Raw genomic sequence first — 17,122 nt, forward strand, 5'->3', positions numbered from 1 at the left:
CTGTCTCTCAAATAAATATTTTTTTAAAAAAGAAAATATACTAAAGTATTGAAGAGCAATGGGAAATAACATACAAGTATGTAACCTCCTTTGAAATATTTAGAATAAAATAAAATTTTTACATGAACATATATGGAGAGATAATGTTAAATATACTTATTAATCATTTTTTAAAGTAAGAGCAATTTCCTCACCTCAATTTGTATCTAAGAGTTACATTGGATTCATATGATATATGTCTGTTAACTTTGGCTTTTGTCTGTTGGCAGGTGGTTTTGGAATGTATGCTTAGAAAAGACCTCATTTATAATAAGGTCACTCCAACATTTCACCACTGGAAGATCGATGACAAGAAGTTCGGCCTTACCTTTCAAAGTCCTGCTGATGCTAGGGCTTTTGATAGAGGCATTCGAAGAGCTATTGAGGATATTTCTCAAGGTAATTTTCTTGACTATTTTGTTGGTATACATTGTAGAGGTCATTTTTCTTTGTTTTACTAAAGTTCTTATACTTTAAGCAAGTACCCAGGCTTTGAAAGCCCACAAAAGGTAAAGATAAAATAATGCACTCCTTAGCCTGTTTTATATTTGTCACATCACAATCTATGTATTATTTTGAAAAGTCCATCATGGCCAGTGCAGCGGCTCACTAGGCTAATCCTCTGCCTATGGCGCCAGCACCCCGGGTTCTTGTCCCAGTCAGGGCGCCGGATTCTGTCCCGGTTGCTCCTCTTCCTGTCCAGCTCTCTGCTGTGGCCCGGGAGTGCAGTGGAGGATGGCCCAAGTCCTTGGGCCCTGCACCCGCATGGGAGACCAGGAGGAAACACCTGGCTCCTGGCTTTGGATCGGCGCAGTGCGCCAGCTGCAGCACACCACCAGAGTGGCCATTGAGGGGGTGAACCAACGGAAAAGGAAGACCTTTCTCTCTGTCTCTCTCTCTCACTGTCCACTCTGCCTGTCAAAGAAAAAAAAAAAGTCCATCAAAATAAGAGGTTGAAGAAATGGACACCATGAAAATTTGTATGCAGATATTGATGTGCAAAAGTCAATAGCAGCAATTGGCTATTGATTATCAGTAGTGAATTAAATTAAGACTCATTTGTTAATGGACCCAAAGCAACTAAAATCCTGGTTCTGAGTATGAAGTTCTGTTTCCTCAGAGCATTTGCAAAAATTGAATGAATCACATATTGATATCACCTAAACAGTTCCAGGAATATGATGTGTATAATCTAATCAGCAGTTTGAGTATTGGGGAGAATTCAAGGTAGGGCTTGCTGGAGGATAGCCCTACCTTTTCAAGGCAAATATCTCTTTAGTAATTAACTAGAAATTTACCTGTAGAGTGAAATAGTCACTTTATTCTCTATTTTTATCACAAAGGGACAAGTACAAATAGAGAATATCTGATTGTCTGCCAAAAACACCAGCATGATCTCTGACCAGTCTTCTAAAGTGTTGTAATGACTATCATCAATTATTAATTAATACTAAAAACTGAAAGCAAAAAAAAAATCTGGCTTAATTAACTTTTACCTGTTTTCTTAGGATGCTCAACATCAAAAAATGAAGCTGAAGCAGAAGAGGACTTACAAGTAAGTAATTTCATTGGAAAGGACCTTCTAAATATATAAAGAACTTACAAATTACTATGAAAATTCCTGAAATTCTATTTACTAGGGTTCTCCAGAGAAACAGAAGCAATATAGAGTATTTTTTGTGTGTTTTAAAGGAATTAGCTTACAAGATTGTTGGGGTTGGCAGGTCTAAAATACACAGAGCAGAGAGGCATTCATGCTGGAAATGTACTTAATTGATGTTATTATTTTGAGTTGGATTTCAGGCACCTTAAAGTCAGTTTTCTTCTCAATACCTTCAGTGGATTGATTGGATGAGGTTACCTACTTTAAGGATGGAGAAATCTCCCTAACTCAGTATTAATAAATGTTAGTCAAATCTAGAAAATTTCTTTTTTTTTTTTAGAAAATTTCTTGACAGTACCTCCTGGACTTATGTTTGACCAAACAACTGAGTGCCTACCCAAATAGGTACATGAAGTTTATCTTAGATACCCTATGATCTCTCCCCAAAATGGAGAAGGCTCATATATAAAAAGTCCACACAAAGGAAATTGCAGATTGCTAATAAGCATATGTTTAGCTTGCTGGTGAACAGCAAACAGTATGAATTCATTTTTAGTAATGACCAAAGATTTAAAAAAAAAAAAAAAAGAAAGAAAGAAACTACCCCATGAGATTGACATGGTAGATTGAAACAAGGCAGTTTGGCAGTATATATTAAAAAGTCTTAAAATTAGAAATATTCTTGCCTACTGATCTGGTGAATCAGTTTTAGGTCACATACATCAAGAAAATAGAAATACATACATTTTTATACATGGATTTAGGTGTAGGTATATAGATAGAAAAAAATGGGATACTAAGTAGGTAACATGCAGTTAATGAGATTGGCAAATCTGTCATGCAACCATTAAAATATTTACACATTTACTTGCATATATTGAGCAAAAAAATCCTCAAAATTGTATGGTGTTTGTCTTGTTACCCAGCCAAAAGATTCTGGGATTCTGAGATGTATGGTTTTCCTTTAAATATTTTTCTGTATTTTTCACATTTGCTATAATAAATATTAGTACTTTTATGGTATTCCTATTTTAAAAATTGCTGTGATCTGAAGACATGTAAACCATTTCATGTAGATAGTTGCTGTTAATTCTTTTTAAGTCAGAAAATACAAATCTTTTAGAAAATTTGAGATCCGTAGTAAAATTTAAAGAAAAAATGTAAATGTGCTATAATCTATGATAACTTCCACACATATTTTAAAATAAGGCCTTCAAGATTTTTTTCAGTATATATAAATGCATAGACATGGTCTAGTGGTATCAATACACCATAGTCTACTTTTTTCATTTAAAACCAGAATCAAGCTTTTTGTGTTCTTGAGTATTTTTTACGTTTGTAATTTTTAATATTTCAGTTATACCTTATTTTTAATAAACAATCCTAACCATCAGTTCTGCACTGTATATTTGAGAGTTATTGTATGTATATATGAATGTGTTTATTTTATTGATAGATTATTTTAAAGTATTTTAATGTTTTTTTTTAAAAATGCAGGGGAGTTACAATGAATTAGGTATAGGACATATGTTCTGCAATGCAAAAATAAACTTTGTTTTTTTAGTTAAAAGTTTTTCAAGGTTTTGTTTTGTTCTGTTATTAATCAAAATAAGGAAATAGGGGAAAACACTTTAGAGTTCTTGCCTTATGATGAAAGTAAATTAAGTTAAAATTCAATTAAAAATAATATTCACCTATGGAAACTGTGGCCTTTATTTATAGTTACTCATTTTAATACTTTACCAATTTGGTTACACCTAATTTTATATACAATGTGTGTAAAAAAATAAACTGTTCCATAATGTAACTGTTTGCAAGATGTACATATAGCAATCAGTAGATGTTGTAAAAATTATTGCTTTCATATCATGTTTACTGCTAAGATTTTCCATAGAGTTAGAGAGGCACAAGGATACTGATGAGAAATAATAAGTTTATCACAGAGGCAGGGGAAATAGTAAAACATTAGCAAGGGGGAGGGAACGACTAATAAAGAATATTTGTCAGCAAAATTAGCAGGAATACAGTTCTCAGCTCCTGATATTCGTGCTTCATTGTAACATGTCTCCAGTTCTCCAGTGTCTTTTTTTTTTTTTTTCAGTCCATCAGTTTATATAAGTACACCCCTACAGGAGTGGTTTATGTCTTGCTTCATTAGACATTAAAATACTTGTCTAGTTTTTATTTTCATAATAAAATAAAAAATATTCAGTGTCACTAGAGACCCTAGTAATAGGCTCCCATTTAAATGTAATTTCAGTAAGAGATAAGAGCTATTTTTATGTTAGATTTTTAATTCTTGTTTTCTTATATGTGCTGTTTTTTAAAGTAACTTCACAAATATTTTAATCTTTTTCATTTTGGTGAAATATAACCCTCTTGCTCCCAAATATACACTGAGTGAGCTATTGAAAGAGAACATGGTGCCAGCACCACGGCTCACTTGACTAATCCTCTGCCTGTGGCGCCGGCACCCTGGGTTCTAGTCCCGGTTGGGGTGTCAGATTCTGTCCCGGTTGCTCCTCTTCCAGTCCAGCTCTCTGCTGTGGCCCAGGAGTGCAGTGGAGGATGGCCCAAGTGCTTGGGCCCTGCACCCGCATAGGAGACCAGGAGGAAGCATCTGGCTCCTGGCTTCAGATTGGTGCAGCACGCCAGCCGTAGCTGCCATTTTCAACGGAAAAGGAAGACCTTTCTCTCTGTCTCTGTCTCTGTCTTTGTCTCTCTCTTTCTCTATCTCTGCCTTTCCGAAAGAAAAGGAGAGAGAGAGAGAAAGAAAGAAAACATGGTAGAAATGACAGAGTGTGACTTCCAAGAGTAGGTCATGAAAGACATTGCAGCTTTTGTCTGGCTTTCTTCTTCACGGATTACTAGTTATGAAAGATGCCCAACTAGGCTGGCGCCGTGGCTTAACAGGCTAATCCTCCACCTTGCGGCGCCAGCACACCGGGTTCTAGTCCCAGTTGGGACACCGGATTCTATCCCGGTGCCCCTCTTCCAGGCCAGCTCTCTGCTATGGCCCGGGAAGGCAGTGGAGGATGGCCCAAGTCCTTGGGCCCTGCACCCGCATGGGAGACCAGGAGAAGTACCTGGCTCCTGGCTTCGGATCAGCGAGATGCGCCAGCCGCAGTGGCCATTGGAGGGTGAACCAACAGCAAAAAGGAAGACCTTTCTCTCTGTCTCTCTCTCTCTCACTATCCACTCTGCCTGTCAAAAAAAAAAAAAAAAAAAAGAAAGAAAGAAAGATGCCCAGCTACCAGATTATGACAGCACTCAAGCAACCCTATCGTAGATGTCCATGTGGTAAGAAACAAAAGCCTTCAGACAATAGCCGTAATTGTCAGCTGTCGTAGAAGTAGGTCTTTCAGCCCCAAACAAGTTTTCAAATATCTTGAATGTAGCCTCCTGAGGGTTCCTAAGCCAGGAGGATCACCTGGTTAAGCTGTTCTTGCATTCCTGACTCACAGAAACTGTGAAATAAATGTTTCTTAAGCCGCTAAGCTTGGGAATCATTTATTACTAATAGGGATTTTTGAGTACTCATTAATAGCTTCCATAATAAATACTTTAAAGTGTGGGAATGACTTTGGACTCAGACAACAAAGAAGTTCTCGAGGAAAGTTTTGGTGAAGCTCTAAAGAGACTTTTATTAGAAGCCTAGAGATCTTTGTGCAGATTGCCAATGAGGGCTTCAAGGAAAATAAAATCAAATTGGAAAATCAAAGAAAGGAAATCTTTTATTGACAAAAAATTTAGCAACAGTGCCACGTACAGCAGTGTGGAAAGCAGAAAATATTCAACAAACTGAGTGATCCAGCAAAGGAGATTTTCTTTTTTTTTAAAAAAAATGTGCTTTTTCTAATACATATTTTTAAGAGTTAATTATTTATTTGAAAGGCAGAGATAATGAAAGAGGGAGAGAGCTCTTCCATCTGCTGGTTCACTCCCCAAATGGCTGCAATGGCAAGAGCTGAGGGGACCAGGAGCCAGGAGCTTCTTCCATGGGTGCAAGGGCCCAAGCACTTGGGCCATCCTCTGCTGCCTTCCTAGGCACGTTAGCAGAGAGCTGTTGGAAGTGGAACAGCTGGAACTTGAACTGGCGCCTGTATGTGTTGCAGACACTATAGACAGAGGCTTAATCTTCTACACCATAGCACTGGCCCCAGGAGATTTTCAAGCCAAAGGTTAAATCTGCTGCATGGTTTCTTCTTAGTGCATATGATAGAAGAGGAGAAGGGAGAAATAAGGTATGGAAAGGCTCCTAAACAAGAAGGAACCAGGACTTGCTGATTTGAAAATTCACAGCCTCTGGGTATGTCAGGTTATGCTAAAATTAAGCAATGACTGCCTGCAAAGATTAAATACAGGAGCTTCTAGGAAAAGCATTGTGTAAGGATGAAACCAAAGCTGTGACTGTAATTTCTTCTATTAAGACTTCCAAAAGGGGCCGGTGCCAAGGCACACTAGGTTAATCCTCTGCCTGTGGCGCCGGCATCCCATATGGGTGCTGGTTTGAGTCCTGGTTGCTCCGCTTCTAGTCCAGCTCTCTGCTGTGGCCTAGGAAAGCAGTAGAAGATGGCCCAAGTCTTTGGGCCCCTGCACCCACGTGGGAGACCAGGAAGAAGCTCCTGGCTCCTGGCTCTTGGCTTCAGATCAGCACAGCTTCCGCCATTGTGGCCATTTGAGGAGTGAACCAATGGAAGGAAGACCTTTCTCTCTGCCTCTCCCTCTCACTGTCTGTAACTCTACCTGTCAAATAAATACATAAAATCTTTAAAAAAAAAAAAAAAAAGACTTCCAAAAGATATAAGGTGATACAGTGGATCTTTGATGAACTTAAGAGGCTTCCATGGCCTTGGCAGCTCATGACAAGAGCCTTGGGTGATTACTGATGTCATAAATAAGAGTGTCAGTTGTTAAATCAACAGCGGGAGTCACTGTGCACCTGCCCTCCATGTAGGCCTCTGCCCTTAGTGTGTTGTACTATTGGAATTAATGGTGAAACTACTACTCAAACAGTGCTCTATACTTTGTGTGTCTTTGTGGGTGCAGTCTGTTGAAATCTTTACTTAGTATATACTAAGTTGATCTTCTGTATATAAAGATAATTGAAAATGAATCTTGATGAAGAATGGGGTGGGAGATGGGATGGTTGCGGGTGGGAGGGAGGTTATGGGGAGAAAAGCTGCTATAATTCAAAAGTTGTACTTTCAAAATTTATATTAAATAAAAATTGAAAATAAAAAAATAGCTGTTGTCTGAAGCTGCTCAGTTTTTATGGAAATTTCTTATGTAGCAGTAGAGAATTCATGGGCAGAAAGGGAAATTTAACTTTTTCTAAAAATGATTTTAATTTTTTGAGAGCCAATTTCCAGAATTAAAACCACAGAAAAAACAGTTACATTTACCTTATTACCATTATTTCATGAGTGCCAAAGTGTTAGAGGATCATTATTTTTGGAATGTACTAAAAATTGTAATGGTTTCTAATTTATGTAACCACTTGATTAGAAATGAAATACATTATGTTAAGTTTCATAACTTACCTGATGGACCTGTCATAAATAAACATTTTGAGATTGAGTGTCAGATGATGGTGGTAATGGTTATATCAGGTTTACCTTATTGATTATCATTTATAAAGACAACTAATACAGTTTAGAAGAATAAAACTTTTTTTAAAGATTTATTTATTTGAAAATCAAAATTACATAGAGAAGGAGAGGCAGAGTGAGAGAGAGAGAGAGTCTTCCATCCGCTGGTTTACTCCCCAGTTGGCCATAATGGCCAGCACTGCGCCAATCCTAGCCAGGAGCCAGGAGCTTCTTCCTGGTCTCTCACGTGGGTACAGGGGCCCAAGGACTTGGGCCATCTTCTACTGCTTTCCTAGGCCACAACAGAGAGCTGGATGGGAAGTGGAGCAGCAGGTCTTGAACCAGCGCCCATATGGGATGCCGGCACTGCAGGCGGTGGCTTTACCCACTGCACCATAACGCCAGCCCTGAATAAAATATTTTTTTAAATGCAGATGAAGTAATGATTATATTTAGATCATAAGCATTGTGAAGGCATAAAATGTCACAGTGGAAATCACTGTTTGGAATATTCATTAATTCCTTCAACCAGTATTTAAGTGCATGTTTTTTGCCAATAACTGTGCTAGACATTTGATTACTTACTGGTGGGCAGCTATGTGTTTTCAACAATTCAGTATCTTTGTCGGTTACTATAAATCAATAGAAGGAAGTTAACCTTTCTATTTCATATCTTTCTTTGCAGCATTTTATAACAGATCATCATTTGGATTTTAAATCTTGCCTTGCTCATCTTTTATTACTGATGTCTAGTATAGTGCTGTTTGCATACATACTTGGTACTCAAGATTTTTTTGAAGAAAAATCTTTAAAATTAGAATTTTTAAAACACTTAAACAGTATTAAAGTTCGACTGTTGTTTTTACTTGTTTTCTTTCTTTGACTCTCCTAATGAAGCATGTTAGGTTTTGTAGAGGTTTTTACTGCTTACACTTGTTTTAAGATCATATTGTTTGGATATGCTGGATTGAGGTTGTAAGAGGGAAAGGCCTTAGAAATGATGTTCTTGGGCAGATGAAAGATGAAACTTTATTGATCTTAACTGAGAAATTGTCATATTTTTTCCTTTTACCATTGAAAAGTACTTATTAACTTAATCTTAGAATTAAAGAGTGTCACTTCTGAGCTGAAATAATTAAAACAGTTATGGTTTACATTGTCTACAGTAACTGCTCTTAGCAGAAAGGGAATTAATTGCTCATGTACTGATTTTCAACAATAGTAATATTTCACCAAGGCTCTAAGTCTATAATAGATGGGCTTTGTTTAGCTAGTAAACGTATTTTATTATACTGTAATTAACCTGTCACTATAGTTCAATAAGTACTATCTTGCAATTAAGTTCCAAAATCTCTGATATATTTTGAGTTTTTTATTGTCTAATAACGGAGCAAGAAATTTCATATAACCCTTTGATGTTTACATTTTTTCTTAACTCTAATATATCTTCATATAGAATATTTAGAAATGTTTAAAGGATAAATCAGGAATTATTCTACCCAGACATATCTACTATCAATATTGTATGTGCTTTTGCTTAGGTTTTCCTTTTTCTTACACATTGTATACAAATTCATGTTTTTTTATAAAAGTGCCATTGGGATCAAACTTCCTTAATGTTTAAGATTTCATGGCGCTTTTTTTAATAGGATTTTTTTTTTTTTTTGACAGGCAGAGTGGACAGTGAGAGAGAGAGACAGAGAGAAAGGTCTTCCTTTTACAATTGGTTCAACCTCCAATGGCTGCCGCGGTAGGTGCGCTGCGGCCGGCGCACCGCGCTGATCCGATGGCAGGAGCCAGGTGCTTCTCCTGGTCTCCCATGGGGTGCAGGGCCCAAGCACTTGGGCCATCCTCCACTGCACTCCCTGGCCACAGCAGAGAGCTGGCCTGGAAGAGGGGCAACCGGGATAGGATTGGTTCCCCGACCGGGACTAGAACCCGGTGTGCCGGCACTGCAAGGCGGAGGATTAGCCTAGTGAGCCGCGGCGCCGGCCTTTAATAGGATTTTTATTTGCATTGATTGTAGTTCCTAGCTTAGTTGGATTTAAGGTAGTGTAAAGCATAAGATTTGAACCTACATAGTCTGACTTCAGGTTTATCTTGGTCATTATATCTTTATACTACAATTTACATAACTATTCATATATTGTTGAGTTTTTATCTCCCAGAGACTTTTGCATGCATTTTTGTTTGTATCTTTGAGTTTGACATTAGGATAGAATCCTAGAAAAAGATTTATGTAGTTAGCAGTAACATATCACTGTTATTTATTAACTCGAAAATAGACCTACAGGATGGGTGAGCATTTGCCCTAGTGGTTAAGATGCCAGTTGAGATGCCTGTACCCCACATCAGAGTGCCAGGATTGGTCCCTAGTCCCAGCTTCCAATTCTAGCTCCCTGCTAATGCAGACCCTGGAAGGAAATAGTGATGGTTTAAGTAGTTGGCTTGCTGTCACCCACGTGAGAGCTCTGTTGAGTATCTGGCTCCCAGCTTTGATCTTGGCCCAGCCTTGGCCGCTGTAGGTATTTGAGTAGTGAACCACTGCATGAGAGCTCTGAGTTTTCTGTCTCTAGTTTTTTTGTATCTGCCTCTGAAATAGTTCTTTTTTGAAACAGTCCTTTCCTTAAAAAAATATACAAATGATAAATTCTGCAAACTTTAATGCCATGTTTAGTTTAGTTCTTCTGTTGTATAAGCCTTTGCTATTGTTGCCAGGTGTAGTGTCTTGGTACATTTTTCATATTCTTTCCGTTTTGTTCCATTACAAATTACTGTGTTCAATATGTTGTGTTATTATTTTGTTTAGAAAAAGGTCATAGACATGCAAATTTAAAAACTCAAAAATCAGTTAATATTCTGAAATAAAAGGATGCTAAATTAATCTAACAAACAGAATAGGGGATAATTGTGAACAAAGCTAAATTGAATTGCTTCTAGAAACACTACACCAAAATGTTAATGAATATTTTGTTAGGCATGTGGAATATGGGTTTAGATAGCATGGGTTCCAATTTGATCATAAAATTTTAAATATCAAAAGAAAAGTTGCTTTGGTAGTATTTTTAACATCTGTGATGCTGGAATATAAGGGTTTTATACCAAAGAGTATCTTTTTATTATTTTTTTTTAAAGTTTGATTTATTTACTTGAAAGGCAGAGTTACAGAGAGGCAGAGAGAGAGAAAGGGAGGTCTTCCATCTACTGGTTCACTCCCCAGATGGCCGCAATGGCTGGCACTGCACCGATCTGAAACCAGGAGTCTCTTCTGGGTCTCCGATGTGGGTGCAGGAGCCCAAAGACTTGGACCATCTTCTACTGCTTTCCCAGGCCATTGTAGAGAGCTGGATAGGAAGTGCAGCAGCCGGGACTAGAACCAGCGCCCATGTGGGATGCCGGCACTGCAGGTGGCAATTTCACCCGCTAAGCCACAGCACTGGCCCCACCACAAAGTATCTTAAACTTCTATTATTTAATAAGCTACTAGTATAATTATTAAAGTTTTCTCTTTTTGATGTAACCCAACCATGTTTTTCAGACCTAACATTAGTGATATTAGTGATATACAGCTACAAGAGAGAAGTTCTTGAAGAATATATAGACTACGATACTATTTCTCTTAATTGTTTATTGGAAATACTGTCTTTTAAAAGGTTTTCAGAACAGCACTGTGTACTCTGTGTCTCAGAATTAATAGTGGAAATAAGGGCTAAAGTGAGAAGAGAGGCAGGGTCAGTTTTATTTTCTCAGGAGCTGTGGTCTGGTCTTACATTCTGATAGAGAGCTAAAGAGGGAATTATTTTATTTATTTACGCTGTAACTTTTTGCCTCTACCTACAAAATAATGATAGTAGTCTTAGGGAAAGAAAAACTAAACAATCTCCTAGCAACCATAGGAGGATAATTATTATACCAGCATATGAGAGTAAAACAGGTTTCCATTGTACATTAAATACTGGTATGGTGGCTTAAAGATAATAATAACAACTTTGCAGATAATACTAATAGTCTTTGTGCTTGTCCTATATGAGACTCACTGCGCTTGAGGAAAATTTTTGATAGTTTCCACCATCTAACTTTATGTATGTCCATGTTTACATAGTCATTATTACTTTCAGGGATTGTAATTTAGTTTAAAAGAAAAAAGAAATTTGACTAAGCCTAAATACTTTTTACTCAGTCATGTCCAAATTAAGAAAATGTCTTTATTATTTTAATTATGGAAAGCAAACTAATATATTTTTGGAAAAAAATTTTTGTATTAGATTGACAAAGATTGGTAAATGATATATGGCTCAGTATGGGCAGAGGTGTAAGGAAATGAGCCCTCTGTCATAAACTTGAAGGGTTTGCAAAAAGCTTGCCAGAAAATACCTTGCCATGCAATTGAACATAGATGTATAATTTATTCAATTCTATTTATAAGGACTACTCCTAAGGAAGTGTTACAAGTATACCAAAATAGGTGTGTTAGGAACTGCTTTGTGGTGTTTATAGCAAAATACTTTGGCACAATCTACATGCCCATAGAGTATTAGTATTTCAAAGTACTATATGGTTAGTTGCCTATAATATAAATGGAATCAAATTATATCTGTGATGTGAACATTTGTATGCATTAGGAGGTTTAAAAAGTTTTTTGTCAAATTGTTATAAGAACTATTCTATAGTGTTGGGATTATGGAAAGAATTTTTTTGTATATAATTCGAAATTTTTAAAAAGATGTTTGTATTTATGAAAGGCAGAGTTAGAGAGGGATAGACAGAAATATCTTCCATCCACTGGCTCACTCCAAAATGGCCGCAACAACCAGAGCTGGGCCGTTAAAAAACCAAGAGCCAGGAGCTTCCTCTGGGTCTCCTATGTGATTGCAGAGGACCACGCACTTGGGTCATCCTCCACTGCTTTCCCAATCACCTTAGCAAGAAATGGAGCAGCCAGGACTCGAACCAGCACCCATATGGGATGCCAGCACCATAGGCGGTAGCTTTACCCACCTTGCCACAGTGCTGGCCCTGAAGTTTTAATTTGTATGAAGCTTTATTGTTTAAGAAGCTCACTATTGACATTTGTTTCTTCTGCAATGTATTTACTCCTAAAGTCTGTGTTAAATAATGTAATCTGATTTGTAGATACTTAAAATGTCACAGATTTTTTTTTTTTTTAAGATTTATTTATTTATTTCAAAGAGAGAGAGAGGATGAGAGAGAGAGGGAGAGTGTTATCTTGCATCCACTGGTTCACTCCCCAGATGGCTGCAGTGGCCAGGACTCAAACTGAAACCAGGAGCCAGGAGCTGCTCCTGAGTCTCCCACGTGGGTAGCAGGGGCCTAAGCACTTGGGCCATCTTCTGCTACTTTCCCCAGGCCATTAGAAGTGGAGCAGCCAGTACACAAACCAGTGTTCAAAATGGATGCCAACATTGCAGGCAGTGGCTTTGCCTGCTATGCCACAATGCCGATCCCTGTCACAGATTATTAATAGGATTCTTTCTGGGTGCCATGCATTGTTCTAAGCTCTAGGGGTGAAAACAGTCCTTCCTTAATATCTGTTTTAGTTTCTCCTGGTAGTTCTAATAAAATACTGCGGAATAGGTAGCTTATGAGAAACAAATTTATTTCTCATAGCTCTTGATTGTGGGAAATCTGTGATCAGAGCTCTGGGAGATTCAGTCTACTGAGGGCCAACCTTCATGTTCATAAATGTTACCTTCTGGCTGTGTCCTCCCATAGTAAAAAGGAAGTAGAGCTCTCTGAACCTTTTTTTTTTCCTTCAAGGATACTAATCACATTCCTGAGGGCACTGCCCTCATCACCTGATCACCTCCAAATGGCCCATCTCCCAGTACTGTCACGATTTTAAATTGCTCTGTATGAATTTGGAGGGAGGATGGGACACATTTAGACCAAAGCACTGCCTGATGGGGCAAAGAGTAAAGAATGCTTATAGTATAGGATAATAGATGTATATATTTTAAGGAAATTCAAAGTTGGGAATAATTAACTTGGGAGTGGACCAACAAAGGCTTTTTGAGTTCTTGGATGAGGTTAAGTATAAATGAGTTTTTCTTGTAGAAAATTTCAAGATAGCCACCATTGTGAGCAGAGGAAATAACTACAAAAACTCAGAAGTATTAAAGGTCAGAGAGAAACAAGTACAATAATATTTTTGAAATAAAACAGATGAGAGTAAAATAATAGAGCATGACAAGAAAATATATTGACTGTTTTTAAAATAGACTTATTTATGTGTTAGTTGTTTTGTTCTTTGCTGTCTACCTTAAAGGTTTGTTGTGGGGACTAAATTAACCCTTGTAAAGTGCTTGGGACAATGCATGATACATAGAAAATGTTCAGTAGGTGTTAGGTATCTGCTATACAAAAGTGAAAATGAGCTGTTGATACACTTCAGTGTGTATCAATGTGAATGAATTTCATTCCCAAAAAAAGAGCTCACCCCCAAATGTCTCAGAGTGTCCCACAAATTACAATACTGGAATATCAAATATAGCGCGAAAACAGCCTAATTATTTAGGAAAATGTAAAACTGTAAAAGGTAAGAAAATAATGATTTTAAGATAGTATTTACCTGCTGGGGATTCAGGTGTTAGAGGTGGGGAGATGTTAACGTGGAGCAACATAGAGGGAGATCCTCTATCTGCTGCATTCTCTTTGCTAAGTCTGGTGGCAAGTACAAGTACACATTCATTTCATTATTTCTTAATTCTTTTTATTAAAGATTTATTTATTTATTTGAAAGACTTACGCAGAGAGGCGGGGGGGGGGGGGGTGTCTTGCATCCAATGGTTCACTCCCCAGATGGCCGCAATGGCCAGAGCTGTGCTGATCTGAATCCAGGAGCCAGGAGCTTCTTCCCAGTCTCCCACGTGGGTGCAGGGGCCCAAGGACTTTGGCCATCTTCTACTGCTTTCCTGGGCCATAGCAGAGAGCTGGACAGGAAGTGGAGCAGCTGGGTCTCAAACCGGTGCCCATATGGTATGCCGGCACTTCAGGCCACAGCGCCAGCCCCTCTTAATTCTTAATATGTATAAAATATCTCCTTATGGAAAAATCTTAAGTACTTCCATTCCAGCCCCAACTCCCCAGAACAACCATTGGTTTAGTGTGTACCCTTGGTGTCCTTACAAATGAAAATCTACCTTTTTCTCCACCCTTCTATCAGATAAATGAGATCAGGCTTTGCTGATGTTTTCTGTCTCTGGATTTCTGTCATTTAACAATGTCTTGTGAGTACTGTATACAGAGTTTTTAAGTGGATGCATAGAATTCTATCATAGATGTATGCCATTTAAAAAATAAATTTTCTGCCGACAGAGTTCTAAGATGATAAAAACCAGTGCTGCTATGAGTGTATGTGTATGTGTATCTGTGTATGAGGATACTTCAGAACATTCATGAAAAATGGAATTAAAAGATAAATTTAAAATCTGATACAAAACTTGAACTCCATGTATAGCTTTTCATAATATACATAATAAGTGATTTTCTTGAAGTAGAATTTTGAGCTCAAAAGGTGTGATTGTGTTTTTCAGTGGCAGTGTGAGGTTGCGTTCTCACTAACAGTACAAAAAGAATTCCTGTATATCCACAACTTTTCCAAGTATTATCTCCCTTTGACATATTTCCTACTCAGACTATGTAAAGTATGTATCTTATGATGCATACATGGACGGTTCCCCCAGTGATACTCATTCTCTTCCTTCTCCTTTCCAGTATGTGCCCTGTCACCCAACAGAGCTTTGGTAATTAGAAACCTGAAGGGTTTTGAGAGTAATTTGAAACCCTGAGCATACTCATAATTATGTGAGAACACAGGACACAGGCATTGAACTGAAATAAGCAGGCAGAAAAAAAGAGAGAGAGAGAGACAAAGAACGTGCAGTAAGACAGTGAGTAGTGGGCATTGAGAAGAAAAAAAGTAGATTTGAAAGGTACTCAGAAGATTAGCTTGTTTTGAAAAAGATTTTTTGACATAAACAGATATTCTGCATATCTAGAGAGGTTAAGTGGTATATACTTACTGATTGGCTAAATACTTGTTAAAGTATTTTGTTTTTGTTATAAATATTCTGTCACCTAATGAGTTGGGCTGTTTACTTTATAGGCACCTGAAGAAGACACTTCAAATTCTCTAGTTAAAGAGCATCTTTTCCAGCAAGAGACAGTTGTTACCAGTGAGCCTTATAGAAGCTCAAATATTAGACCTTCTCCTTTTGAAGATCTGAATGCCAGAAGAGTCTACTTGCAAAGTCAGGCCAATCAGGTAAGAAGATATTTTTCAAAATGTATGGTACATATGTAGAAATTGAATGTGTTAGAGAAAGACATTAAGACCTTTTGCCCTTACCAGACAAAACAAAATAAACAAGAAAATTAGAATATTGTTTTCAGAGAATCAGATCCAGAGTGGGCGCTGTGTATACAATGTTCTGATGATTCCTGCCAACAGGATCAAAAAATGAAACCTTGGCCAGCGCCACAGCTCAATAGGCTAATCCTCTGCCTGCGGCGCCGGCACACTGGATTCTAGTCCCGGTTGGGGCACCGGGTTCTGTCCCAGTTGCCCCTCTTCCAGTCCAGCTCTCTGCTGTGGCCTGGGAAGACAGTGGAGGATGGCCCAAGTGCTTGGGCCCTGCACCCGCATGGGAGACCAGGAGAAGCACCTGGCTCCTGGTTTCGGATCAGCGCGGTGCACTGGCCGCGGCGGCCATTGGAGGATGAACCAACGGCTAAAGGAAGACCTTTCTCTCTGTCTCTCTCTCTCTCACTGTCTACTCTGCCTGTCAAAAAAAAATATATTAAAAAAAAATGAAACCTTGATTATAGGGCATAATCCTACTTTGTGTTTAATGTATTATCAAATCTATCAGTAGAATTCTTCACCTTAATTCTTTTAGTGATAGGAACAAATATTTTTGTTGTTAATAAGCAACTATTATTCTCTGAACTCATGCAGTTTAAAATATCTATCTACAAAATCAAAAGCAAAAGCTTTTTAAAAATGATTTAAGATTTCTGTTTTTCTTGATAAGTACTTAAATGATGCTAGTGTCCAGTGGCGTAAAACACACCTGATTCTCATTTTGACTGGAGGAATGTGCAGTTTGTTAGGGAAGAAGTTTACATACACCCTAGTGAGATCAAATGAACAACATGATAAAGCATTCAGTGCAACAAATTATTACCATTAATTTTGTTATGCAGTATATGTGTAGCACGGGTCAAACTCCATACTTTGAGTAGAGGGATACAAAGGCAGTTAAAACCGAGATTTCTGTTGTAAAGAGGTTTCTCATGAAATAATTGGTGCATACTCATAATTATGTAAGAACAGAGGACACAGGCATTGAACTCGTAGGCGTTGGAGTTTTTTCTAGATGAAATGAGAACAATCCTTAACCAATTGAAAGTAGTCAGGGTGGAAGTGAAAACCGGGGATGAAGACATAGAAAAAGTAGAATATGAGTGTTTCAGGTAGAGGATCTGTCTTAGCTAAGGCTACCATAATATATATAAACTGATGGCTCAAACAATAGAAGCTTATTTTCTCACAGGCAGAACTCCAGGATCAGAATGCCAGCCTGGCTATGGCTCTTTTATGGCCTCTTTTTAGCCTACAGACCAGCCTACCTTCTTGCCACATCCTTACTTGGTGGGAAAATAGGAAAATCAGTCAGATAATGACTCCTGTCTAATCAGATCTGTGCCCCACCCTCATCATCTATCTATTTCCCAAAGGCCCTGTCTCCAAATCTTCACATTAGAAATTACAACTTTTACATAAGGGATTTTAGAGGGATACAAACGTTCAGTCCACAACAGGGAGCAGCATAAGCAAAAGTGTGCGTTGTCTAGTGGAGAAACAGCG

The 17,122-nt window shown here is 38.0% G+C and overlaps 1 protein-coding gene across 1 annotated transcript in view; it reads left to right on the plus strand.

Annotated features, from left to right (window-relative positions):
- The window catches only part of SPRED1 (sprouty related EVH1 domain containing 1), a 121,293-nt gene that overhangs the window by 88,371 nt on the left and 15,800 nt on the right, over positions 1-17,122 (plus strand). The window contains exons 3-5 of the mRNA XM_062205598.1: positions 270-438; positions 1,548-1,594; positions 15,359-15,517. Coding sequence (XP_062061582.1) covers positions 270-438; positions 1,548-1,594; positions 15,359-15,517 — 375 coding nt within the window. The remainder of the gene's footprint in view (positions 1-269; positions 439-1,547; positions 1,595-15,358; positions 15,518-17,122) is intronic.

This window comes from Lepus europaeus, chromosome 11 (assembly GCF_033115175.1).
Source record: "Lepus europaeus isolate LE1 chromosome 11, mLepTim1.pri, whole genome shotgun sequence".
Lineage (NCBI taxonomy): Eukaryota > Metazoa > Chordata > Mammalia > Lagomorpha > Leporidae > Lepus > Lepus europaeus.